The sequence below is a fragment of the Symphalangus syndactylus genome, chromosome 19, assembly GCF_028878055.3.
Source record: "Symphalangus syndactylus isolate Jambi chromosome 19, NHGRI_mSymSyn1-v2.1_pri, whole genome shotgun sequence".
Taxonomy (NCBI): domain Eukaryota; kingdom Metazoa; phylum Chordata; class Mammalia; order Primates; family Hylobatidae; genus Symphalangus; species Symphalangus syndactylus.
Window position 1 is genome coordinate 53,050,312 of NC_072434.2, and position 26,471 is coordinate 53,076,782.

The 26,471-nt window shown below is 42.0% G+C and overlaps 1 protein-coding gene across 22 annotated transcripts in view; it reads right to left on the reverse strand.

Annotated features, from left to right (window-relative positions):
- FGGY (FGGY carbohydrate kinase domain containing) overlaps nucleotides 1-26,471 on the reverse strand; it is a 456,399-nt gene that overhangs the window by 78,907 nt on the left and 351,021 nt on the right. For 9 of the 22 annotated variants that reach the window (XM_055235132.2, XM_055235133.2, XM_055235139.2 and 6 more), the window contains one exon: nucleotides 19,433-19,527. The exons of 4 other annotated variants lie outside the window; for them this stretch is intronic. In XM_055235132.2, coding sequence (XP_055091107.1) covers nucleotides 19,433-19,527 — 95 coding nt within the window. Of the gene's footprint in view, nucleotides 1-5,602; nucleotides 10,320-10,918; nucleotides 12,293-19,432; nucleotides 19,549-26,471 lie in introns of those variants that run through there. 9 more of the 22 variants (XM_063613860.1, XM_063613861.1, XM_063613862.1 and 6 more) reach the window with 5 other exon arrangements.

The window sequence follows — 26,471 nt, forward strand, 5'->3', positions numbered from 1 at the left end:
CGCCTTTTTTTTTTTTTTGTCTCTCATCTAACGTAGTGGACCTTTTGCCATATGATAATGATATAGTAGTTCTTAAATTGGGAACCCTGTTGGACTCCTGATGATAATCCGTGGAGTTAATGAGAATTTTTTTTTCCCTTTTGCTTAAAACAGAGGCTTTGTCAGACCAACTTTGGTTCAATTCATCTCTGACACTTATTAACTCTCTGATCATGAACAAATTACATAATTATCTTCCCTGGACCTTATTTTTTTCATTTGGAATAAGTGATAAGAAAGCCTAACTGGCATTTTGAGAATTTTATATAATAAATATAGAGATGTCAGCACCAAGCTTAGAATGTAGTGGGTAAACAAGAAATGACAGTAGTTGTGATATTTAACATAATAGCAATGATTATTTACAAAGAGGTGAAAGAGACAGAGATTTAGAGTTGGAAGTCTGGGTCATTTAATTCCATTCATGTATCAACAATTCTAATTTTTCCTTCCATTGAACCTGTTCTTTCCTTTATAGCACTTAACCCAAGATATATTTATTTGTACTTATCTTTTTAACTGTCTCTTCCAGTCAACAGCAGAGGTGATCAGTATTAGGACCATAGTTATTTTTCTTATCGTTGTACCTTGGGGGTATTTGTTGAATGAATGAACACATATTTACCAAGCAGCTACTCTATGTCAGGCTCCTTGTTAGCCATTGGAGATACAAAAATCACTTGAGCAAGATTCTTACTCTTGGGGCATTTGCATAAGGGGTCTGTGAAAATGACAAAAATAAAGTAAGCGAGGCCTTCATCTTTGAATCCAAAAGGGGTTTTTTACAAATCCAATGACATAAATGGAATTAAATCTTCAGTAATCTTCTAGCACAAAGGACGGATGTGGGGGTGTATGGATATCTCAAGGCTCTAAGTACCAAGAAGAATTCAAACTGGTGGTGTTAAGTCCCCAAAGTAATCAGACTTTCCCTTTGAAACACACAGTTAAAAAGAAAGAAAGAAAAAAAAAAAAGAACAAAAAAGAAAGGGAAGGCTTTTCTGAGGGCCAGCTCGTTGACTCCTCCCAGAACAGACTGATCCCCTCTGCTAGTGAAGCAAGAGGTCAGATCCCCAGACGGAAAATCAATCTTCAAGAGTGGCTGGATAGAATTTCTAATTCACCAGTGCCATGACACGCAGTCTGTTTTCAGCCAAGGAGAATGAGGCCCAGAGGCTTTAGCTTCCCCAATCCACTGTACATTATCAGGCTGAGCTGACACCCCTCCCTGCCTGGAACACACAATGTCTGACAGTAACACAGACAGGCACAGTGATCCCATGGTGAGGGCCCTCCAACCTGCTTTTCTCAAGGTAGGCTAGGCTATTTTGAAGTTACTTTATTATTGAATTATTAAGTATCATTATTAAACATTATAATATTTTGAGTTATTTCCTTTGGAAAGATCTAGTCCAGTGCTTATGTTCAGCAAAGACCCTCCAAGGCTGCCAGGCAGTGGGGAAAGAGGGTGTGATGGATAAGCCAGAGACACAGTTCACCTTCTGTTTTATATATTGGCCTCCCAAAGGTTCCACTGCTTTACATTTTTGAAAACCAGAATCTGATTCTTTCAGTTTAAAGATGAGGAAACTGTGGCCCAAAGAGGTAGGCCTCTTGTTTCAGATCATACACTGAGTTACTAGTAACAGAACAGACTCTAATGACTGGGGAGTCAGTCTTTGAAAAATTAGAGCAAGTGAGAACCATTAAGCAGCAGTTTAGAGTCACAGCTAATGTGAACAAGTAAAGTTGTTTCTGGAGACACAGGTCAGATTTTACCTGCTAGCGACTTTAAATCTAAGTTCATCCCCAGCAGTGCCACTGCTTTAAGTGGCTGGGTTTCTGTGTAACTAGTCACAGGTGGCTGTCTTCTTAGCCAGCTTCAGGGAGATTACAAAGTCTCTGTAAAACTTCACCTCCAGTCTGGTACAGCACACATGTATCCAGCACTGACTACTGGCTAAGGATGAGTAAGACTTGGACCCTTATACGGAAGCTCACACTTGAGTGAGATCAGCAAACATGGCAACACCTAAGGGTGGTGCAAGAGATGGGCACATGGGGGTAGGGCTGTGTAGAGGTGGGCCTCACCAAGATGGGTTTCCCAAAGGAGCTTTATAGCGATGGGTTTCGTTTCAGTATTTACAGTGAACAGACCACAGAGTCAGAAAATCTGGGTTTGTATCTGAGCTTCACCTCTTACCAGCTATGTAACCTTGGGAAAGCACGTGGCCTCTTGGTGATTCAGGTTCCTTGTGTGCAAAGTACAAGTATCACGATCTCATGGGACTGTTGTGAGGACTAAGTGAGCTAATAACCACAAAGTGCTTAAATGGCAGCTGGCACATACTAAATGAATCCCCTCTATCACTTTTAGGGGCCCCTTGAAGACAGGAGTCCCAGCACCCCACCATACTATAATATGCTGGAACCTCACTAAAGCCTGTTGTTTCCTAGTCATTGAAACACTCTCTTCAATTTCCATTTTAGGATTTTCTATAAATTTCTCGTCCAGCCTCTGTAGTGGTTAGTCAGTTTACTGAGATGAAGACAACTGCTGTAGTCCAGTTATCCAAACCAGTCTGGTTTGTCAAGATCCCTCTTCATCAGAGACGCTGACAGGTGAAACTGAAAGGGCCAACTTGGTAGGAATTTCACTGCCGTCAACTCTATCCAACACACAGGCTCCTCTAGGCCAAGGTGTCAGGGAGGGGCTGGAGAGGGAGGAGGGAGTAGATTTTCAGCTGGTAGAAAGCGGCTTGCTCCCCATCTCTCAATGACATTGCTTCAGAAGGTGCTTTCTCCATCCTGAAATTCTCAAATGTGTGATTTTATAACACCCTATACACAAATGAACTGTAGTGAAAGAGGATAGCATTTTAGGGGCATTTAAAGAGTATTCTCTTCTATTTTAGAGACTCTTCAAAACTGTGAGAGATAAGTAATAAACTTTTATTATTACTCACAGGCTGAACTAATTTACAAGCCATTTTTCTTATGCAGAAAGCATTATTATCCAAGAAGGATTTAATGTTTTTTTTTTAAAGTGAGACTATCAGCTTGCAACATTGTTTTAAAAGACAGTTAAAGGATAAGGGAATACTGAGCAAAAAGTACTCCCAAGACTGCTAATCACATTCCTAATTGATCTGTTTGTGGTTAACAACCCCCACCTGTAATCAACTGTGGTCCTATCTATCCAACTTTCTCTTTCACTACTCCTGAACTAGGACTCTTACCAAGAGTTAACGCTGATCTCCGTTCTGTTTGCTCTCACCAGCACCTTTATCTAAAAATCCCTCTTCCTGCTGCTTCTCTGCCTGTCCTAAGTTAATGTTTCCACTCCAGCCCATTTCAAGCCCCATTTCTTACACAAAGCCAGGCTACTCTTTCCTGCTTGTAGTCACTACCAGAGAGTAGATTATGCAACGGCACTCTCTGGTTTCAGGTCACTTTTATATATACTTCTCTAACCCAACTGTCTGTTCCTGGAAGACGGGGAACCTGGCCTTGCTCCCCAACCTTTTAAAAAAATGTCTAGGCCAGACGAGGTGGCTCACGCCTATCATCCCAGCACTTTGGGGGGCCGAGGCGGGCAGATCACCTGAGGTCAGGAGTTTGAGACCAGCCTGGCCAATACGGTGAACTCCTGTCTCTACTAAAAATACAAAAATCAGCCAGGTGTGGTGGCAGGCGCCTGTAATCCCAGCTACTTGGGAGGCTGAGGTAGGAGAATCACTTGAACCAGGGAGGTGGAGGTTGCAGTGAGCCAAGATTGTGCCACTGCACTCCAGTCTAGGTGACAGAGTGAGACTCCGTCTCAAAAAAAAAAAAAAAAAAATTCTAAAAAACACTTGGTCCTATACTACATATGGTCCAGTTCTTGGACGTCCCCAGGTGGAAGGAGCATGTGCTTGGGGAGAGAAAAACCTGCATTCAAATTCCAGGTTGAATATGAACATTCGGTATGAACTTGGTTAAGTTCCTTTACTTTTTTGATTCTGTTTTCTCATCTGTAAAAAATGAACACAGTAAACTTTCCACATAAACCTGTTCTGAGGATTAGGTGAATAAGGTCGAATATTGTTTCTGTAAGGTCATTTCTACAAGACTAGGGCAATATGAATTATGTATGTAGTTTTCTTACTATCTGCTTTGAAACTGACAAAAAGATTAGAAAACTTTGAGGAACAGATATGAGTCCAATAAACAGGTTCTAGGACATACAGACTTAAGTTGCTAAGACCACCACTTAATTGCAGTGTGACTTTGGGCAAATCACTTGCCCTCTCTGAGCCTCCATTTCCTCATTTGGCATATGAGAATAATCACATACTTATTATAGTGACTTACCTAGAATAGTGAATGGTCCAGGGCTCTGGCTCAAGAAAGAGGAGTTCCTATTCCTTTTGACTAGATACTATCTTGTAGTGTGCTTGGCTATGACTTGTACTTGAATCTTGTCTCCTCAGATTGGGGGTAAGCTACCTGAGGCTCCTGGCGTCAATGTCAAACTCAGCTGTGTGTATAGGCAGTATTCATCAAAGATGCTTAGGTCAATTTATTGTCTTTTGAGCTTTAGTCCAAGTGAACTTCTCTCCATGATAACCAGCCATCCCTTCTCCAGTTGGTTTGGCTCATTCCAACAGGGAGAGGAGGAGAAGTGAATTCTCTGTAAGGACTACCTTTTCTTTTAGTAGTTAAAAGCAATGATATCAGTCAGAGTCCAGTCAGGTAGCTGGACTACCAGTCAAGCTAGCTAGGTAGCCCAAAGACCTACTCTAGGTCTTTGAACAGGAGGAATTAAATATAAGAAATTAGTTTCAGCCAGACATGGTGGCTCACGCCTGTAATCCCAGCACTTTGGGAGGCCAAGGCGGGTGGATCACGAGGTCAGGATATTGAGACCATCCTGGCTAACACGGTGAAACACCATCTCTACTAAAAAAAAAAAAAAAAAAAAAATAGCCAGGTGTGGTGGCGGGCACCTGTCGTCCCAGCTACTCAGGAGGCTGAGGCAGGAGAATGGCGTGAACCCAGGAAGTAGAGCTTGCAGTGAGCCGAGATCGTGCCACTGCACTCCAGCCTTCCAGCCTGGGTGACAGAGTGAGACTGTGTCTCAAAAAAAAAAAAAAAAAAAGAAAATTAGTTTCATTGGTGACAGAAGAAACCTAGAAGCCCAACAGGTTGTTGAAGCCACACAGAGGTTACCGACAGCAGACAGATGCTACCCCTCTTAGGAATCAAGGGATAATGGCCGGGCGCGGTGGCTCACGCTTGTAATCCCAGCACTTTGGGAGGCCGAGGCGGGCGGATCACGAGGTCAGGAGATCGAGACCATGGTGAAACTCCGTCTCTACTAAAAATACAAAAAAATTAGCCGGGCGTGGTGGCGGGTGCCTGTAGTCCCAGCTACTCGGAGAGGCTGAGGCAGGAGAATGGTGTGAACCCGGGAGGCGGAGCTTGCAGTGAGCCGAGATTGCGCCACTGCACTCCAGCCTGGGCGACAGAGTGAGACTCCGTCTCAAAAAAAAAAAAAAAAAAAAAAGGAATCAAGGGATGACAGGAGGCAGTGGGTGTGACCAGAGCCGGGAACAGGGAATGTCAGTCTAGAATGGAAACCAAAGAAAAGCTGAGTGGCCAGAACTGGGACCTGAGAGAGGCTGGGAGCTGGAATCAGACAGAAAATGCAGCTGCTGCTGTAGTGAAGGGGAGAAATGACCTGACTTCTGCCTGCACATCAGTCATTCTCCCAACATTACCTCCCACTGGCCAAGCCTGCTCAGAGGCCAGGTGCAAGGGAGCGTAGGAAGTGTAATACACAGCAGAGCAGGGGAAGGAGCACTGTCTGAGAGCAAACAGGCAAAGGACCAGCCCAGCTATCTTTCAGTAATATATATGTAAAGCATTAATACAGCATGTGATTTATAGTCAGCTAATAGTAATGATAGTTATCATCATAAATATTGCTATAATTTTGTATACCTCTCATCGAGAGTTTATTCATACTAGTAACAGTGCCAAATACTTTATACATATCATCTCATTTAATTTTCACAACAATTGCATGAGGTATGTGTTCTTAACAGTCTTATTTTTATACAAATGAGTAAGCAGGCTTAGAGAGGTAAAGGGACTAATCTGGTGCATAGATACAGGATTGAAATACAGCTCGATTTATTACTTATAATATGAATCATAGTGCTAATAGTAAAAGAGAGGGCACTAGATAAGCTGAACATGAAACTCCTCTCAATTTCTGGAGACCTATATTTCCAGGGCTGAGGCCCAGAACAGTCTGTGAGCATTAAGTTTGCCCTTAAAAAGTAGAGATTAAAAAAAAATAATAGAGCATAGCAGACCATCTTTCAGGGAAAATATTTCACAGGGTAGCAATTGTCCAAATGGAGAAAAAAATACATCACTTAATGTGGTTTATAAAAGTCCACAGAGTTCTCTCTTAAAGGCAACAGGGTATTTTTGCTATGAGGATGCCAAGTTCAGCAGTCTCTGTGGGCTTGCTGTTTACTGATATTTGATATGCTTCAACATCTGTTGCCCTTCTCGATTGATGGGTGCTTCATTTTAGCACTTCTCTGATGCCAGGCTGGTAAAAAGCTTTAGTACTGAGGTACTATGAGACACTCCTAGGTCAGTAACACGGCTTTGTTTGCAAAGCTGGCCAAGGGAAGGAATATTCATGGAAAAAGGTGAAGGGACATGCTATCTATCTACCAAACTGGGTATTCTTGGTTCTATCCCTGAGTCAAGTGACATCTCCAAAAAGCTATAAACCCAGCCTGTCCTAGACCTGAAGTCAGGTTTCAATGTTATGATCTGTGCTCTCAGCAAGGTGGTATATAATGAATTCTGCCTTCTTCTATGAGAGTTCCATGGAAGGATTTCTAAGTTCATTTTTAAAGAAATAATGATTTTAGAATTTGGTATAAGGAAAAACGTGGTCTCTTTCAAAGAATTGGTATAATTCTTTGACTCCATATGACTTGACACTTTTCCCAGTTTTGCCTTGGTTGCCTGAAGTTCAGTCAAAGTAACCCCCTAGGGGATTGCTTGAACAGGTGTTTGAGGCTGCTGTGAGCCATGATTATGTCACTGTGCTCCAGCCTGGGCAATAGAGCGAGACCTCATTTAAAAAAAAAAATAACTGCCTAGTCCAGGTCAGAGACCCATAGATAGCCAGATCTGTCCCATAGATATTTGGTGTGGCACTCACCAATCCAGAATTAAAACAATCTGATTTTCAACATTCTTTAGTAGTACTTTGAATACAAGTATTAGTACTAATACTTTTCTAGTACTTTTCTCCCACCTGATACAGAATCAAATCACCTTGTCCTTTGCTGGTATCTTCCCATGTTTATATGTATCTATATGTGTGCATTTTCCTCTTTTTACATCATTTCTAACTTGTGAGTTTTATTCCAGTAACTATTTAGTCACTTATTGTAAGCTTTCTTAAATCCTTTACGGAAGCAGAGTATGAATGACAAATAAATTGTTCTGTTCACTAATCAAAACTGCCAAGATCAGTGCAGCAGCTGCATTCCTACTGCATCCTAGGGCTAATGCTCCCTGGTGAGTCACTTGTGCCTGCTCTACCTGCCCCACCTGTCAAAGGGTCACCACAGCTGTAGGCTCTGCCCCACCATTCCCTCAAGCAGAAGGAAGTAACTTCTTCCTCACAGTAGTGAGTGAGAGGTCCGGACATCCTTGAGAAGCATCTACCCTATTTCTAGCATGCGACACGGAAACCTAGCTATAGGTGCCCTCCAAAGCACAGGGCTGTCGGGGATATGCAGAGGGCAGGGCTGGAGCCAGACCACTTGAGTTTGAACCATCGTTCTGCCACTAACCATCTAGGTGACCTTAGACGAGCTTTTCAATAGCTTGGTGCCTCAATTTCTTGCTTAATAGAGTGGGACAATGATATCACCTACCTCATAGGGTTGTGGTGAAGATCAAATGAACACAGGGAATGATAATATTACTTTTCTGCTGAACAGGCATTGTGCTAAATGTGCTTTTATTCACAGAATCTTTGGAGAAACTCAATGGGGTCAGTTAATATGGAACTGAGCTCAGAGAAATTAAGTAGCTTGCCCAGCCAGGTGTGTTCACACAGCTAGCAAGCCGAGGAGATGCCATCACCGTGAGGTTCAGCAAGGTGTCTTAGAGGGCTACTTTCTGCTGCTCCATGATTTCCTCTTACCCTGCCTGTGTAAGCTCACTTACTCTTTCTACTCCTCACCCCACATACTTGGCAGGTAGTTGCTAACATATCGCAAGACTGAGGATCCAGCTGTCATTACTAATATTTACTATGTTGAGCTGAAATGGAGAGAGATTTGTCCCAGGTTGAGGCCCAAGCTCCTTCTTCCACTTTCAGAGGAGGCACTATGAGGCAAAGATGAGGAGCACAGGCCTGGGGGGTCCCACGGTGCCCTGAGTTCTAGTTCCATCACCAGCCAAAGGTTGCCTCCTCTAGAAGACTTTCCCAGCCCTCTTAAGACAGTGGAAGTCACTCTTCAAATGCTCCATCATTCCATTGCAGAGTAATTGCAATGGAATCTTTTCTGCTGTTATCTTTTACAGGTGAGGCCTCTGAGACACAGAGAAACTAAGTAACTCACCCAAGGTAAGTGGCTGAGCCAAGATTTGAGTCCAAGAAAATAGTCTTTGCCATTACACCTTAGACTTTTTCATAACTGTATCCATCTGTGTCCAACCTCCCCCCACCAGTAGACTGGGAATTCCTTGGGTACTGACATTGTGTCTAATTCTTCCTTGCCCTGCTACTGTCTAAGGCTGTTCCTATCACATGTAGGCTTGTGCTGATGAGCCTTGGCTTAAAAAATGAAACGGCCATCGAGGCCCCTACACACGACTTTTCCAGATCTAGTCCACTGTCATCTGTCAGCCCAACTATCACAGCCCACCCAATCTCCAGCAGCGGAGGAGAGCAGAAAATGCATCCTGGTATCACAGGAAGGACCTGAGTAAAAGGTGCATTAATGGGGGCAAAAACAAGCCAGCAGAGTGATTAATTTGGCTTCCCCTTCAATATTCTGTTTACACAAGTTCATTATATAGCACTTAATTACTAATTTGCCCTACTTAAACCAAGAGTGCTTTTAATTTTTAATGAGATAAGGGAAGAAGATGCCTTTACTTAGTAAGGAGCAGCTATTTTATTTCCTTCTCTTGTTTTGCCCAGCCAATTAATAACATTTCTAAGGAAATGCATCCCTCTCATGAATTCTTTCTCCCTATCTTCTTCCTGACCTCCCAGGTTTAAAAAGAGATGGCAACAGACAACAGCCACTTAGAAACAAACTGAATTCATCTCTGACCTGGCTGGCTGGGCTGGACAAGGCCTTGTAACATGGAGTAATGTCGTGTTCACAAACAGTGCTATCTGATTTGGGCGGAGCTGGGTTGTGTCTATTCCCAGGAATCATCAATAGCATATGTATACAGAACATAGTCATAGATCTCCATATAAGGCAATCCCCCAACAACCCTGCTTTATTTCTTGGTGTTAATGTCAGATAATTTTAAGCACAGTCCTGGGATCGCCTACAAACAGTCAGGGGCATGGACTTTGGAGTCAGATCTGAATTTGAGTGCTAGCTCTCTCACTTGCTAGACCACAGGCACATTACTTAAACTTTCTGGGCCTGTTTCTTGTCTGTAAAGATGAAGTGAATAATCTAACTTGCAAGAATTAAATGTCATCTAAAGTACCTTAGCACAGTGCCAGGCTCAGGATAGGTACAGACAAATACTCATTTTCTTCTCTTTAGCAGAAGGTAAGGTAGGAAAATCAAAACAAGGAAAGGGATTCCAGCGTTTTTATCATTACCTACAGAGCAAGGAATCTAGTTTAGTGCTATTCAAAGGGCCCGTCTGTGGTGAAAGGAGTTTGCCCCAGGATGTAAGCCAGCACACCGATTCCTTCATTGAGAACATCTTGCTATGAATAAAATGACAGCTGAACTAAACAGTACACTTGGTGACATAATTGATTTACATTCTGATGCAAGTTCCTTGTTTCATAGCAAATCTGAACAAACCATTTAGAGACTGCCCTCTAGTCTGCAGACCGCTCTGAATAGTCCAGGCTGTTGACTCAGTTGAATGTCTCCAAGTGCTTCTGAAGATCCCTTCCCATCCTCCTCTGAGCTTAGAGATGTGGCCTTCTACAGAATACATCAACAGGTTCCCTTGCTCTCTGATTCTGATTCCAGCCAATGGTGAGGCTGGCAGGAGATTAGAGAGAGGGAGAATAGGGTTAACAGTGCAGCCCTTTTCTTCCAGGTTCACTGTGCAGTCTACACAGCCTTCTCTTCTGGGCATCCAGTAACTGCACTCTTCCCTCACCTCTACAGGCCCAGCTGTTACAAACCCCAGGGTCACATTCTCCCTGTGATTTCTCTATGTCTCTATGACTGCAATTTTGTAAACAGTCCCTCTTTTAAACCCTCTCAAATTACTCTAATTTGAGGGTGCCCTCTGTTTACCTGTGAGGACACTAACATTTACCAAAGGGATATTTTGATATACATTTAAATTCTTGTCATCTATTTCTGATACTAGTTTTTAAAATAATGGTAATCACTTAGCCCCATAAGAATCCACTTCCACTTGTGGCTGAGCTGAACAGTCCTTGGTTTGGGAATCCCAGGCTAGGACTTGGATTCCGGCTCTCTCACTTTCTAGCCATTGGCTTTGGTAACTCACTCACTCTCTCTAACCCTGTTTCCTCATTTGTAAAATTATTATAATATTATAGAAAATGTCTTTATATACAACTTTTAATATGGTATAACTTTTTAAAATGTTCAAATTTCTTTGAAATGCATACAATTAAATACATGCTACTCAAGATTCTGATCCCATGCTAGTTTTTTATGGTTCACTGCAGAGGATCAAATACCTCTGTTAGGAAACTATAATTATGATTTCTTTTGTTTTCTTCTGCATATTCTTGATCATCTGCCTAAATGCTGCAACTGAAACTTTTTTAAGACTCTGTACCTTCCACACTCTGAATTGAACCTCAAACTTTTTCTAGTAGTATGTATGTGTATGTGTGTGTGTGTGTGTGTGTGTGTGTGTGTGTGTGTGTATTTTTCAAGGCAATTTTCCCAATCACAGAATATTACTGATTTAACTTAAAGCCCTGTCTTTCCTGAGCTCTCATTTGAATATTATACAGCATGGATTTCATTGCTATTCATGAGTTATTTTAGTGTAAAGGAAAAAAAATAACCTATTTCTACTTTATTCCAACAAGAACATTTACAATAAAAAGTAAAGGCATAAATAGTAATTAGAGTGAGGAATTAATTACTTACAGGCACGTCTTTCTATGAGATAAATCTTACACATTTTTGTTTAGGTTTACACCAGTATGAAATGCCATCTTGAACAAAATCAAGTCAAACAGGTAAACCTTATTACAGAAAGAGAGTTCTGTGATCCTTTAAAGTTTCTAAGAACTTAGTAGATGTTTAGCCCTTGGTTGCTTTTATAAAAGCCCAATTCTTACATTCCTGAATAAAAATTGTGGGGGGGAGGTGAGAGAGATATTTGGGAAAATGCATTTTGTTAGCCTAAATCTTTGTGTTAATAACAACAGCATTTAAGTATCTTTTAATTCAAGTTATTTTAATCCATTAAAGTATTCCTTAATCTATTGTACTTCATTATTGAAGTATCTTTTAATTCATGTTCTTAAAGTGTTTTTTATATCTACCTAAAGTGTTTTTTATATCTACCTTTCCATAGCTATAAAAAGTAAACAGGCATATATTATGATTAAAAGCAAATAAGTAGAGCAAAATAATACTGGTGAGTATGGTCATTCTCTGGGGAAATGAATTAGAATATTTCCATACCAGAGGGCACCTTGCTTATTTTTATTTCTGTGTTGGACACTCAACCAAGCAATGACAACAAATGTGTAATGCTATTTTTATAAACCACACCACCTTGTGAGAGGTGTCTCAGATGCCATAGTGTACTTCCCTAGCAATGTATATGTATCTATAGGATATGGTCTGATGGAATACAAAGAGCATGGGCTTTGTATTAAACAAGTTATACAACATTTCTGTGCTTCAGAGTCCTCATCTGCACAAAGATTGCTGCTACCAACCACTGGGTTGCTTCAAGGGGTCTATAAATGACAATGGATGGAAATAACAGGTCCTGTTCTTCTTGTATCACTCTGTAAGGAACAGGAGAGTCAAATGATGTGTATCTTATATTGAAATAATTTCCTTAAAAAATTACAATTTTCAGTTAATGTTTTGACTTTTACATCCATGGTATCATTCTGCAAACTGGATTGGAACCAGAGGTTTTATAATTAATCAGAACCTGATCTATTTTTGTTTTATTCTATTTTTTTTTTTTTTCTGGAGGGGTGGAAAAAACTCTTAAAAAAAAAAAAGAATGTATTGTTAACCAGGCGTGGCAATAAGGATAATGAATGTTAGGGCCAACTTCATATTCTTAATTGAATTCTTCTTTCAATTATTAATTATTATACCATTCCAAAATTTTCTGTTGACCTTCTGAGGGACATTGACATATGGGACAGGATACTCAGAAAATTCAATCAGTAATCTGAATCTATTTAATTAGGAATCAGAATCTCATCCAGAAACACATGCTTAAGCAGAAAAGGGCAAAAGGCTACTAAAAAAAAAAGCTGATAATATCAGGACCATATGTGAAATAAGTAGGATTATAAGACGCCTGGGGATGAAAGCTAAATAGAACTAAAATGGAACTAAAATCCACGGCAAGAGATTCCTTATATACCAGAAATGTAAACCCTGAGTTTTCAGACACTATTGATGGGAGTATAAATTATTACTATGTATCAGAACCCTAAATGCTGGGCACACTTTTTGCCTGAACAATTATATGCCTCTAATTTTATTTTATAGAGATAATTTAGGATGTGTGCAAACATTTAGTTACAGAGATGTCAGTTGCAGCATTCTTTAAAACAATGGAGAAAACCTAAATATTCAAGTCTGGAGGACTGGTGAAATAAGCTATAATATATTCTATTAGGTAGAAAATTATGCAGCCTACAAAAATGATGAATAAAGAAGTTTACTACATATTTTTGGGTATAGGAAAAAGGTCTAAAAAGATAAAACTTTATGCATTGTATAATAACATTTCGTAATTTAAAAGTAGAAAATGATTTTAAAATATGTACAAAAAGACTAAGAGAATAGAAACCATAATATTAAATAGTTAATAAGTAATTAATTTAAAATAGGTTATTTTAGGATAACAAGATCAATGTCTTCATATTTTCTTTCATCTTAATTAAATTTTCTTATTTTTGTCCCCAATGAACATGAAGTGTTAGTATTCCAAAAAAAGAAAAAAAAATCCAAGTAAACTAAAGTAAGCTTCATTTAGAGCCAGTTATATTCATCACCTGTTATGCATTTCAGAGCCTATGATTTTTGTATATAACATGTCTCCCATGCTGTTTTATTTTGTAAGAGTCAACTTTCTGTGATTTTTTTTTTTTTTAGCTCTATTTGGCTTTCTGTCACCATAAATAACAGTTTTGCTACTTGCAAATAATAGTCTAAAATCAGACTATCTCCTGATTTGTGACCTATGGTATTTCTTTTCAGAAAATACACCACTGAACACTTAAGAAGCCAGAAAATATTTTTAAAGAAAAAACAAATCGAACAAATTAGAAAAAGAATGACAGGATAAGATACAGACCCAGAGAGACCTTCATTTCAATTCTGCTTCTGCCCTTTCTGTGTAGCCTTGGACAAATTACTTAAAACATCTCTGAAGCTTGGCTTCCTATCACAGAAGGATAAAAACATGCATCCTGCAAGCAGGATGACTGTCAAGATTAAATGAGGTGTCTTATCTCAGGCTACTATAATAAAATGCCATAGACTGGGTACTTAAACAACAGAAATCTATGTTCTCACAGTTCTGGAGGCTCAAAGTCTGAGATCAGGGTGCCAAGAAATGGGATGGTTTCATACTTCTGAACATCTACAGTATTTCGGTTTTTCCTAACCTCTGGAAACTAAAATAATGATAATCAGCTTTATTTTACAAATAGCAAAACTGTTATTTATGGTGACAGAAAGCCAAATAGAGCTAAAAAAAAAAAAATCACAGAAAGCTGACTCTTACAAAATAAAACAGAATGGGAGACATGTTATATACAAAAATCATAGGCTCTGAAATGCATAACAGGTGATGAATATAACTGGCTCTAAATGAAGTGAATTTCATGAAAAAGAACAGAAAGAGAGGTTTCAGCTAAGCAATGAGGATGTTTGCAAGGAATGACCTCAAGGGTAGACCACTGCGGTCAGCATGGATGGTTTATCTTGTGGGCACACATTACAGAAAGGGTGAGTAATCACAGCTCTCAACTGGCCACTTACATGTATTGGTCTTGAAGACACAGGAGTCTGTCTGGAACGTGACAGGGAAAGTTGATGGTGGGAGTGCACGGAGTCAGTGGTTTACAGGGGTGGCAACACTCACACAGTGGGAGGAAGGAAGGTCTGTGATTAATTGACTGATTCCAAGGGCTTATTTTCTTTACACCGGTACTCCCCTTAAAATGACTGCTGAATGCATTTTGATCTCTTGTCACTGTCTCCTTTTACTGATTTTTGCTTCAGATGCTTCCTCCGCTCCTTTTTTTCCAAGGTGGGGGGTGGTGGTTCAAGACAAATAGCACTGCTGGAATTAAAGCTTGTTTTGTCTAAATAGACTTGAATAAAAACTGCCCCTGAAGATAAGAAATTACAGAAAGCTAATGACATCTGCAGGGGGGCCTGAAGGAAACAGAAAGTGGAGAGCCATTTCATGTTGCTGTCTCTTTGCCGTTTGATTGAGTTTTCTCTCACAACGACTTGAAATTGCTTCTTGTTTTATTTATTTGTCCTTGTATTTCTTAGAATCTTTTAACTGCCTGTGCTTAGAAAGTGTAAGCATAGTGATATTTCATAAACTTAGTTTTTTTCCAGTTTATTGACTTTCCAGGACCTGGGAGCCTAGAGAAGTGTTATGGAACACTCTCAGCTTCTAATTATAATTATTTGTTTTCCCAGATATTCAGAATTATAGAAGACCATTTTGTACTCTACTGATGATGGGGGAGGGATCAAGTAGAAAGGTCACAGAGGTCAAGACTACAGGGATTCCACATTCCTAAGAGTAAAGGGAGGGGAAGTGAACTGCCTTCTTTGTGTCCCCTCCCACCTATTCAATAGCTAAACTTTTACTGTGAGAGCAGCATATCTGTGGCTTGATTCCATATTTTTCATTAAACCGCAGATATAAAGCTGATCATGATTTGCCTTCAAGAATACTTGTCCTCAAGGAGATTGTACTCTTTAGTAAAGACACAGTTTTGAAAACTACTAAAAGGAAAACACCCTTTCTAAAGAGGGACAACTCTTTAAGATAGTATTAGTCATTGTATTCTTTAGAATGAACGAACAGCTATGTCAGTATCCTTTGTGAGATCCGAATTTGACAAAGAAATAGTAAGAAGACTTTAGATGCCTAAAGGGAGAGAGAGAGCAAGAAAGGACAGGGGAAGAGAGACAGAGACAAACTAAGAGGAGAATCTGAATGGATAAAAGAACAGAAGAAGGAAGCTAGGAATTGTCAGCATGTTTCAAAATTTGCAATATCAATAGATCTTGTTGTTGGCCAATCTCTCATTAAGGGCCCACCAGAAAATTCCATCCATTCTCCCTTCCCCTGATAAAATTCTCCCAGAATTGAGATACAGAGAGTCTAAAATAGCTACAAGTAAAATCTATAGCTGTGGATCCATTGGTATCACCCAAGAAAGGTATAGGACTCTACCCCTGGCTGAAAATCATCCATTCAGGGGCCTGTGAAAACCCTGTCTCCTCAAGCACATAAAACTTTTTCCTACCTCTACTGTCTGGGTCCTCTGGATTCTTCCCAGCCTTCCCAGCATCTGAAGGAGGTGACTCTGGCTGAGTCTACCAAAATTGGCCTATCTAGATAAGAAGTGAAATCCTCCATCTAACCACCAGATGCGTGGTACATAAGAAGATAAAACATCTGACTTGCTGGAATAGTTGAGGTGCTGGCAGAAATTGCTCAACTTGCTTAAGGAGGGAAAGGCAGGTACCCTGCAAACCAAGCCAGGGTCTCTGAAGTTCAAAGAAAAGACTGTGTTGAAGTTCAGGTTGAAAATATGAATCACAGAAAGAAAGCAATTCAATTTTGCCTCACCTTGCCAGAATCTGGAGCTGGTCCTCAGACCTGGGGCACAAAGGTCGGCCCCTCTTCTTTGGAGGGGAGCAAATGGCGCCAAGTCTACATGCATTTTCATTTCCAAAGCAGTTCCAAACATTTTATCATTCTAATGACACTGATTACACCTGAGAGGTCACTGGAACTTTCAGAGGCTCTTTATCTCGATAGTCCCATGTGGGTGGCAATTCTTATTTAAACATTAAAAAAAAAATACATAAAACAGACAAATAAAACAAGCACCCAGAGAGAACAAGTGACATCGTCTGAGGACAGTAAAGCAAGCACAGAGCTCCGGACTATGGCGATTCTGTCAGATAAGTGATGACAGATAAGACCTAAGGCCTCTCTCAGCTGGGGGCTCCCTTTACTAGACTGTGTCTCCTGAAAACGATCAGGACAGGCACACACATCCTTGGGTCGAATAGGAGACATGAGCTTGTCTTTACAATGCTGTGGGCCTTGTAGCTGCTACTCAAGTCATCAGTTCCAAATCTGATCTACTATATCTTAGATTCTGTTCCAGAAGACTAACAGCAAATCTCACATAGCCAAGATGTCAGTGTGGAATTAAGCTCAGTTTCCCATTAGGGGAAGATGTGAGTGGAATTCCTTTGGAGCTGGAGATCACAGTTTTGAATAAGATATCAATGAAGCCATAAGTCATGGTATGAAGAATCTAGTACAGCAGCCTCATCTTGACAGGCTATTCTCTGTTTGAGCTACAGACTGTCTCCTGATTTGTGACCTATGGTATTTCTTTTCAGAAAATACACCACTGAACACTTAAGAAGCCAGAAAATATTTTTAAAGAAAAAACAAATCGAACAAATTAGAAAAAGAATGACAGGATAAGATACAGACCCAGAGAGACCTTCATTTCAATTCTGCTTCTGCCCTTTCTGTGTAGCCTTGGACAAATTACTTAAAACATCTCTGAAGCTTGGCTTCCTATCACAGAAGGATAAAAACATGCATCCTGCAAGCAGGATGACTGTCAAGATTAAACGAGGTGTCTTATCTCAGGCTACTATAACAAAATGCCATAGACTGGGTACTTAAACAACAGAAATCTATGTTCTCACAGTTCTGGAGGCTCAAAGTCTGAGATCAGGGTGCCAGCAATGTCAGGGTCTCGTGGGAGCCCTCTTTTGGCCTGTAGAAATGGACTTCTTGCTGTGTCCTCACATGGCAGAGAGAACAAGCAAGCTCTCTGGTGTCTTTGTATAAGGGCCCATCAGACCATCATAACCCATCAGACTAGGCTCCTGCCCTCATGATTTCATCTAACCCTAATTAGCTCCCAAAGCCCCACTTCCATATACCATCACATTGCAGATCAGGGCAAATTTTGCAGGAATACAAATATTCAGTTCACAACACAGGTTAACCTCTGCAGAAACTTAGTAAGCATCCCTCCTATTTTGACCAGTATAATTTGTCGCAGGAAGGGCAAGATATTTAATTGTGAGAACATCTCCGTCAGCTGATACACTAAAATAATAATTGACAATTCATTGATATTTCAACAACAAATATCTCCATGTGCTATTTTTGAGGAAGGACGAGACTATCCAGAAAAAGTCGAGAATTGAACTATACCATCTTTGTTTAAAGACTCACTCAGAACCCACAAGAATTCATGAGTGGATTTAATTCCTTGTGAGGGAGATTTCACAGTCATTAGTTTCAGAGGCTTGGATAGCATGTAGTGTACCACATTTTCCAAAATGCAGTACAAACAACATGACACTTTTACGTCTGTCTGTTCCTAACAGTGTACCCTTAAGTTTTGGATCTCTATTGCCCAATCTCTGTGGCTCATGAAGCATTGTTATAGGTATTAAGAAGATTATACAAAAAGTACCTAGCACAGTGTCTTTGGCACATAAGAGGTTCACAAGAAACGAAGCTCTAATTACTGAGCTACTAGCTACCTGGCTTGTAGTCCTAAGCTTGAGACCATGGGCAAGTCATTTGGCCACTCTGCTGCTTAGCTGAACAAATATCTCTTGAACGTTCAGTTGAGAAGTGGGAGCCAGACTTCTTGATTCTGGCATTTACTAGCTGTTTCATTTAGGCTGAGTTATTTAACTTCTTTATGCCTCAGGTTCCTCAACTATAAAATGGGGATAATAGAGCTGTTGCAGGGACTAAATCAGCACGCTTGATACACAGAAAGAACTCACAATGCGCTGTCAATTACTATTACAGATAAGGGAGTAGAAGTACAGAGAAGACTGTTGAGGCCACAAGAGCTGGTAGGTAGTCAAGCTAGGATTTGAGCCCAGGTGGTCTAATGCCAGAGCCTGTATGCTCTTAGTTTCCATACCACATTCGTTCTTTACCTTGTATTATTTTAGCACTCAAAACCTCTCCACAAAGCCCCATGTGTGCAAAGTCTTTCGCAATTTGGTGGGAGGAAAAGTTTTGCCTCCCACCAGAAACTAGTATGTTTCCTCTTTTTGAAAACAAGAATTATGCAATTTATCATGTGTTCTTTTTTGTCTTGCCTGCCAGGAAGCTCAGAGCCAAATTATGTGTTTAATCACAGCCACCAAATTATTTCCTTCTTCCTATATCTTTGTTCCTTATTTTCCCTTTTAATTCCTTTTTTATTTAATACTGACATTTTCATTTGTGTCTCTTGTTGACAGAGGCCTTCAAGGTATTTGGAAAATGGTGAGGTTGACATACGCAAATAAAAATCTGAAATACACATGAAAAATGGAAGTTTTGAGCCTTACCTGTTTCATGTGCTCAAAGAAAAGTGGTCAAGGGGAAATTTAAAAGGAATAATTTAAAAGGTATTTTAAAGAAGAAAGAAAAAAAACAACTGAAAAACAGAACGACCAACACGAACTGAGGCCAAGTCAAATGAAAACTGCAATAAATATGTCTGAGGCTAGAAGTGTTTGTGCTTTCCCTGGCTGGAACCTATCATTTCTTAATTATATCCCATGTGTGTTTTGTAAAATGCAAGCTGCTGTCAAGAGGAAGGATGGCCTCAGACAGAGGAGGAGCCACAGCCCACCCCCTGGTCTTCACATACCTGTACAGAAGCGAAATCCCCTGAGGCACAGGCACCCAGAATAGCAGCACCCACAAGAACGGACTCCACCTCTTGCGACAGGACCACAGGCATGCCTGCGCAGGACAAGGCCACACCTTGGTTAGGGAGCAGAGCCAGGGCAGTGTGAGAAGCCAACAAGCAGCCGCAGTAGCAAAAACACCTGACATCAGGGCAGCAGCAGGCCCCCCTCCCGACTCCCCACAGTCCTCCCTTCCTTGTTCCTTGGGATTATTTGGTTCCAAAAGATTTCACTGCCTGTGCCTGCTGGTGCAGTAGCCAACGGCCCAAGGGCCCAAGGGAAACAACACCATATATATCAACTCACGAGACCTCAGTGCCCAGGTTTTTCAGGCTTCTGCGAGCTGCTACCTGCCATTTGATTCAAGTTCAGATCCACAGATGTTTATTAAGCGCTCTGCTGGCCGAGGGAATACTGAGATGAATCGGACTGTGCCCTGCTATTCAGGTTTCAGAGGGAGATGGATGAGAGAGATGAAGGCTACGGAGGGGGTTGGTTCTCTAACTGAGATGTGCTAAAGGAAAGGTGACAGCAAGAGAGGGTGTGATTCATCCCTCCAGGGGCTTCTCCCCTCTCTCAGGGTGCGTGCCACAGCCCTTACGGTGGCTGACAAGGGGCTCTCCCTCCCAGATCTGGCCCCACTTCTTCCCCTCTGATATCCTCCTCCTCTCATTTCAGCCACGTAGTCCTGGCCTCCTTGCTGCTTCCTGAGTGTGCTTCGGGGCCCTTACCCATGCTGTTCCCTGTCTGGAACACTTCCTCCTAGATGCCCACATGCTAATTGCCGGCCCCTCCAAGTGTTTCCGCAAACATCACCTTCTTATTGAGCTTTCCCTGGCCATCAGATTTAAAATTACAACTTCCCTCAACACTCTTTACCCCCTTAACTGCTTCATCCCACCTTCCAACATTGTATTTTACTTACTTATCTTGTTTAATGTCTGTCTCCCCTGCAAAAACTTAAGCTACATGAGGGTAGGGACTCTGTTTTGACTACTGCGGAATCCCTGGCATTTAGACCAGTATCTAGCACATGGTAAGTGACTGAATGATGAGTCACTTACATTTCTGGGGTGTCGGTCATCACAGATTATGGTGGAGATGAGGCTTAACCAGGCATCTGAAGGGTGAGCAGGAGTCCACCAGGCAGGGAGGAGCCCTCCGTATGCCAATGCCCAGAGGTTGAGGGTTCATGGTAGGTTTAAGATTAATAGAAATAACTTAGGATTCTTAGGTCTATAATGTGTAGATCAGTCTGCTAATCGGGAGATGGCAGCAAACTTTACAGAGGTAAACTTGTGGTGTAAAAACCATCTTCTACTCAAGCCATAAGAGTTATTTTCCTAAAGCTTAGATTTCTTTTCCTATCTTGTCTGAGAAGGCACTCTCTCTACATCCCGTTACCTCCCCACTCAATTCTTTCCTCCAGCTATCCAGAAAAAGAGGGCAGGGGACTAAATTCCCACAGACACCCCAGAGAATTTAGGAATACCAGCCCTCAACTGGGCCAGGGCTTAAGACGTTGCCAACATGGTGTCAGGTGGGGTGGGAATGCTGGGAGAAGCTCAGACCTGAGTTTATTTCCTGGTTCCACTAGCTCTGTGTCCAGCAAGTCACTTACACTCTTTTAGCCTTGGTTTCCCCAAATGCAAAATGGGGATGATGATAAGATGTACCACACAGGTGTGTTGTGAGGCTTAAGGAGAGGGCACAGACTTGGTGCTTAGCACATTTCCTGGCCTACAGTAAGCCCTGGAGAAATGATGGCTGCTACTGTTAGAATTCAGGTGGATGGCAAGTGAAGCCTCTCTGCATGAACTAGACCTGGACTAAAAACTGGATAAGTGGGGAAGGGACAATAAAGGTTCCCATCAACCATCCAGAGGGGAAGGACAGATGCCCGGCCACACTGCAGGGCTGTGCTGACCCCAGCAGGAGAGAGCACTGCAAGCCGTTGAAGAATCCTAGGAATGGTACAGATGGGTGTGCGACTATGACCATCAAGCCTTCCCTATGGACCTGGGACGTTTTTGAAGACAGTGCCTCCAAACACCATTTACTTCCCGGGCCTTCCTACCCTGCCAAAAGCTCCCTGAGTTGTGAGCAGGGAGGAACTACTCACAGGCCCCTCCCCTTGTGAACCAGAGATGTGAGTGAACCTGGTGAATCCCCTATCAGCTCTCAAGTTGCTGCCCAAAGTGCTCTGAACCCAGACTGCCAGGGTTTGAATCCTGGCTTCCCCACTGACTTAGCTGTGTGATCCTAGGCAAGTTACCTAACCTTTCTGTGCCTCAGCTTTCTCATCTCAAAAATGGGGTTAAAATTCCACCTATCTCATAGAGTTGCTGTGAGAATTAAAATTGCTATTACAATAAGGCTCTTAAAATGGTGCTTGGCTTAGAGAAAGCACTAAATTAGCATTAGTTATTATTCTTAAAGTTTACCTTACTTCTGAAGTCTCTCCTCACACCTGTTACCCAGGGTGAAATCAGTCCACTGCTTCCATTTGCCTCTAAGACCAATCCCACCTCTTTCCTTCCTCCCTCCACCTACTCTGAGCCTGGGAGACTGGCCAGTGGGGATCACAGCTGTGGGCCCCTGCCCTCTGGTTACATCCTTGGCTAAGCTTCTGCTGGACTGCCCTCTTCACACATCCTACCAGGCTCAGATTGCCTGCTCCCTACCCTCACCCTTGCGAACCCAGGGGTGGAAACACTGTTAGAATCCCAAGGCACTTGTTGGTTGTCTGGGCTTCCAGCACCCTGCCCACAGCTCTGTACACTGACTATTCAATTTCCCTCCGGTTAACTTAACTGGAGTGTGTATCTGTTCCCTGCCTGGACCTGACTGACACTGACACATTTTGTCCTCTGGGTCCCCACTCTACTCACTCTGGATATTGGTCATAAGACCAAGGGCACTTTTTCTGTGTTTTATAAAGAACCTCCTGGCTGGACATTACTGTTCTTAGCATCCCTGTGACAACCTCAGGGCTTGGCACACTGGTGTGCACAGAGAATGCTTTTGAGTGAATAAATGAAAGAACAAATAATTAAAATAATGAGTAAGACCAGAAGAGGGAAACCCCTACTGAAACTACCAGTACTAAAAAATAAAACTTAGAAGAAGGAACATTTAGTCCCAAGTCAGTGGGGGAAACTTAAAATTACTTAGTACATACGAAGTATTTCTTGAAACCACAGTTAACCAAATGACCAGGGTACAAGGAGGTTCTTCCTCCTCATGTAGACAGCATTTCCCAAGCTGGCAAGGCCCCGCTCTCTCTGCTTATACAGAGCAGGCTGTTCTCAACATGGCAAAGATTCACTTTCAAAATAATAAGCTGCTTTTTTTTTTTTTTTTTTCCTCAAATGCCCTTCTTTCTTTTTGGCATGGGGCTTCCTAGATGGAATAAGAGAACTGACATTTACTGATCACCTACTTGGGCTAGGCACAGAGTCTGATGCTCACAAACTCGCAAGCATTTATTCCTCAGCAGTGATCTACATGAGGGAGGTAATAATTTTGTTTGTTTGTTTCTTCCAGAAGAGGGAACTGAGGCTCAGAGAGGTAAAGTAACTTGCCCAAAGTCACAGAGCTGATCTGCTTTTTCCACTGTTCCACACTATCTCCAAAAAAAATCTCCCAAATTCCAATGTGTTTTTCACATGCATTTCTGAGAATCATGTTCCAGGTCAACAGTCCTCCCTAACTCTGTCTTTGTAGGAAAATTAGAGCAATACAATGTTTAAAGGCACCAAGGACACTACCTCTATACTGGCTGCTTGTGTACGTGCCTTTCACTGGGACAAATGCAAATGTGTTCTTTTCTCTGAGTGCTGGGTGAAGGAGAGGAAGAGGGCGGCTTTGGCTGGAATGTGAACTATTTTATCTGATGCATTAATGAGTTTAGCAGAACCCAAAGCATTCAAAGGCAGATGCACTTTGCCATCACTTGTCAGTCACAGGCTTCCAAAGGCAGAGGAATTCCAGGCTAAAGAAAAGGTCCCTTTGTCTGGAACTGTAACTGGTCCATAGTTAGAGACAAAAGGTCCAGTTTCAATCGGAATCCAAATAACGATTAACAGCCTTTTCATTCAACAGCCTAGAGGAGAACAGTTTCCAAAGCAGAACTTTCTGTGAAGCCGCTCACTCCCCCCATGCTTCTGAGTCAGCCCAGGGATGAAGGGCCTGGAAGATGACCCATTTTCACAGAGTCCAGGGCTGCAGGTCATTCGCAGCTAGCTGTTCTGCTCCGGGAGGCCCTGTTTCCCACTTTCTAGAGTATTGCGTTGTCCAAAGCTGACTTTCCTCTTTCCTCTTGCATCCAGATAGGAAGTTTTTTGGCTATCAGAACGCTGGAAATTGGGGCCGGGTGTGGTGGCTCATGCCTGTAATCCCAGCACTTTGGGAGGCCAAAGCGGGTGGATCACTTGAGGTCAGGAGTTCAAGACCAGCCTGGCCAACATGGTGAAACCCTGTCTCTACCAAAAAATACAAAAAAAACAAAAAAAACAAAAAAGAAGGCTAGAAATTGGAATGTCACAGATCAAATTTTAAGCTTGAATGTTATCTGAACTAGCTAGCTGATTTTTAGATAAAATGTTAAGGTTTTTCTCCTGAGGACAATTATAAGGCAATCTGGGCTCTTTTTATGTCTTTCCTCCTCCTGCTTTGAACGGCCCACTTCTATAGGGTTTTGGACACCTCAGGAAAGAGAGGTCATCATCAACTGGTTACAAACTTGGCAGAAAAGTCGAGAAACCTGGGTCAGCAGTACAGTACAAAGGGACAGTGGGCCCAGACACACCGCAGTTACAATACTGGTCCTGCCCCATACTGGCTGTTTGACTTTAGATAGCCAATTTAATTCACCTACCCACCCATCAACTTGCTTGTCTGTAAGATAGGGGCACCGATTTCTACCCTTTGGTGGTATGGGAGGATTAAGTGTCTACAGCGTGATTCACACTGACACATAGTAGGTGCTTGGTTAATGGTAATACTTTCTATACTTCACATCACAATAGTTCTGCCCTTAGACTGTATGTTTTTTTTTTTTTGTTTTTTTTTTTTTGAGATGGAGTTTTGCTCTTGTTGCCCAGGCTGGAGTGCAATGGCATAATCTCGGCTCACTGCAACCTCCGCCTCCCAGGTTCAAGCAATTCTCCTGCCTCAGCCTCCCGAGTAGCTGGGATTACAGGCATGTGCCACCACACCTGGCTAATTTTTTTTTTGTATTTTTAGTAGAGACGGGGTTTCTCCATATTGGTCAGGCTGGTCTTGAACTCCTGACCTCAGATGATCTGCCCACCTCGGCCTCCCAAAGTGTGGGGATCACAGGCGTGAGCCACCGTGCCCAGCTGACTGTATGCTTTTCTCACTGTCCTCAGACTTGTGCCTCAGTCTGCTTGTCTCTAAGTTGGGAATAAGTGACTTACTTAGTTTCATCTCATGATGTGCAGAGATCAGTTACGTCCATCATGTTGGACAAGGCTCTCATCTGCAGGAATCTGTATGGCTTGGAGGGGGATGGAGGATATAATGGGGCAGGGACTCTGACCTGCCCAGAAGTCAGAGGTAAGAAAGTAGGGGATGAGGGACAGCAAAGGATAATGATAAATGGAGGTAGGGTCAAGTGGGCTCTTATCAGGCTGGAGTTGGGACTATGGGATGGGTACAGTCCTCCCCCACTTTCCCTCCCCTTGCCCTGCCCTGGTGGTACCTGGCCACCCAGGGATGGGTCCTGGGAGATAATGGGTCTCCAGTCCCCTGGAGACACTAGAGGGGCAAGGAGTAAAAGGGGTGAGGGTATCAGGTCCAGAGAGACAGAGGTTCAGGCCACTCTCTGCGACAACAGAAAGCCTCCTGCCAATGGGGCCCCTTTCTTGGGTCCTAAGGGCTCTGCTAAGGACCCTTCTCCCCCACTGTCTGCTGATATCACAAAGAGCTCGGCCCATTATTTGTGATTCCCTGCATCTCTATTATGATCCCTGATTCTGACGAGCTGAGAAGGAATCACAGGATCTCAAGGTCTTAGGGCTCAAATTCCCAGTCTGCAATCAGACCCACAGATCCTATAGCATCCAGCCTCTGCATTCTTTCTTCAAGACAGCTTTCTTATCACTTCTTCGAGACCACATGCCCTGAGCTGCCATTAGGTCCCAAACCAGACAAGGTACCCCACTATGTTTCTATGATACCCTGTACTTTTCTCACTCCAAGCTTTTGCCATACTATCTTTAATATGCCTGTTTGCTGTTTCCCTTCCTCAATAGACTCTGAGTTCCTGGGTGGTGGGGAGCAAGAATCATGCCTTATTCATCTTCGTATCTTCAATATCCTCCACAATGTGTGGATCAGAAGAGGTACTCAAAACTGTTGTGTAAACGCTTGAATTAAGATCTAGTTCTGGCTGCATAGTATTCCATGGTGTATATGTGCCACATTTTCTTAATCCAGTCTATCGTTGTTGGACATTTGGGTTGGTTCCAACTCTTTGCTATTGTGAATAGTGCCGCAATAAACATACGTGTGCATGTGTCTTTATAGCAGCATGATTTATAGTCCTTTATTCTCAGTAAGCTATCGCAAGGACAAAAAACCAAACACCGCATGTTCTCACTCATAGGTGGGAGTTGAACAATGAGAACTCATGGACACAGGAAGGGGAACATCACGCTCCGGGGACTGTTGTGGGGTGGGGGGAGGGGGGAGGGACAGCATTAGGAGATACACCTAATGCTAAATGACGAATTAATGGGTGCAGGAAATCAACATGGCACATGGATACATATGTAACAAACCTGCACATTGTGCACATGTACCCTAAAACCCTAAAGTATAATAAAAAAAAAAAAATAAAATAAAATAAAATAAAAGATCTAGTTCTGGCCAACTTCTCTCGTGTTATTTCTCACCATTATTCAATGGTTGGATATACACAGAAGTCACTTTCTCGATCATGCATATAAAGACTTCATAGAAGTCACTTTCTCC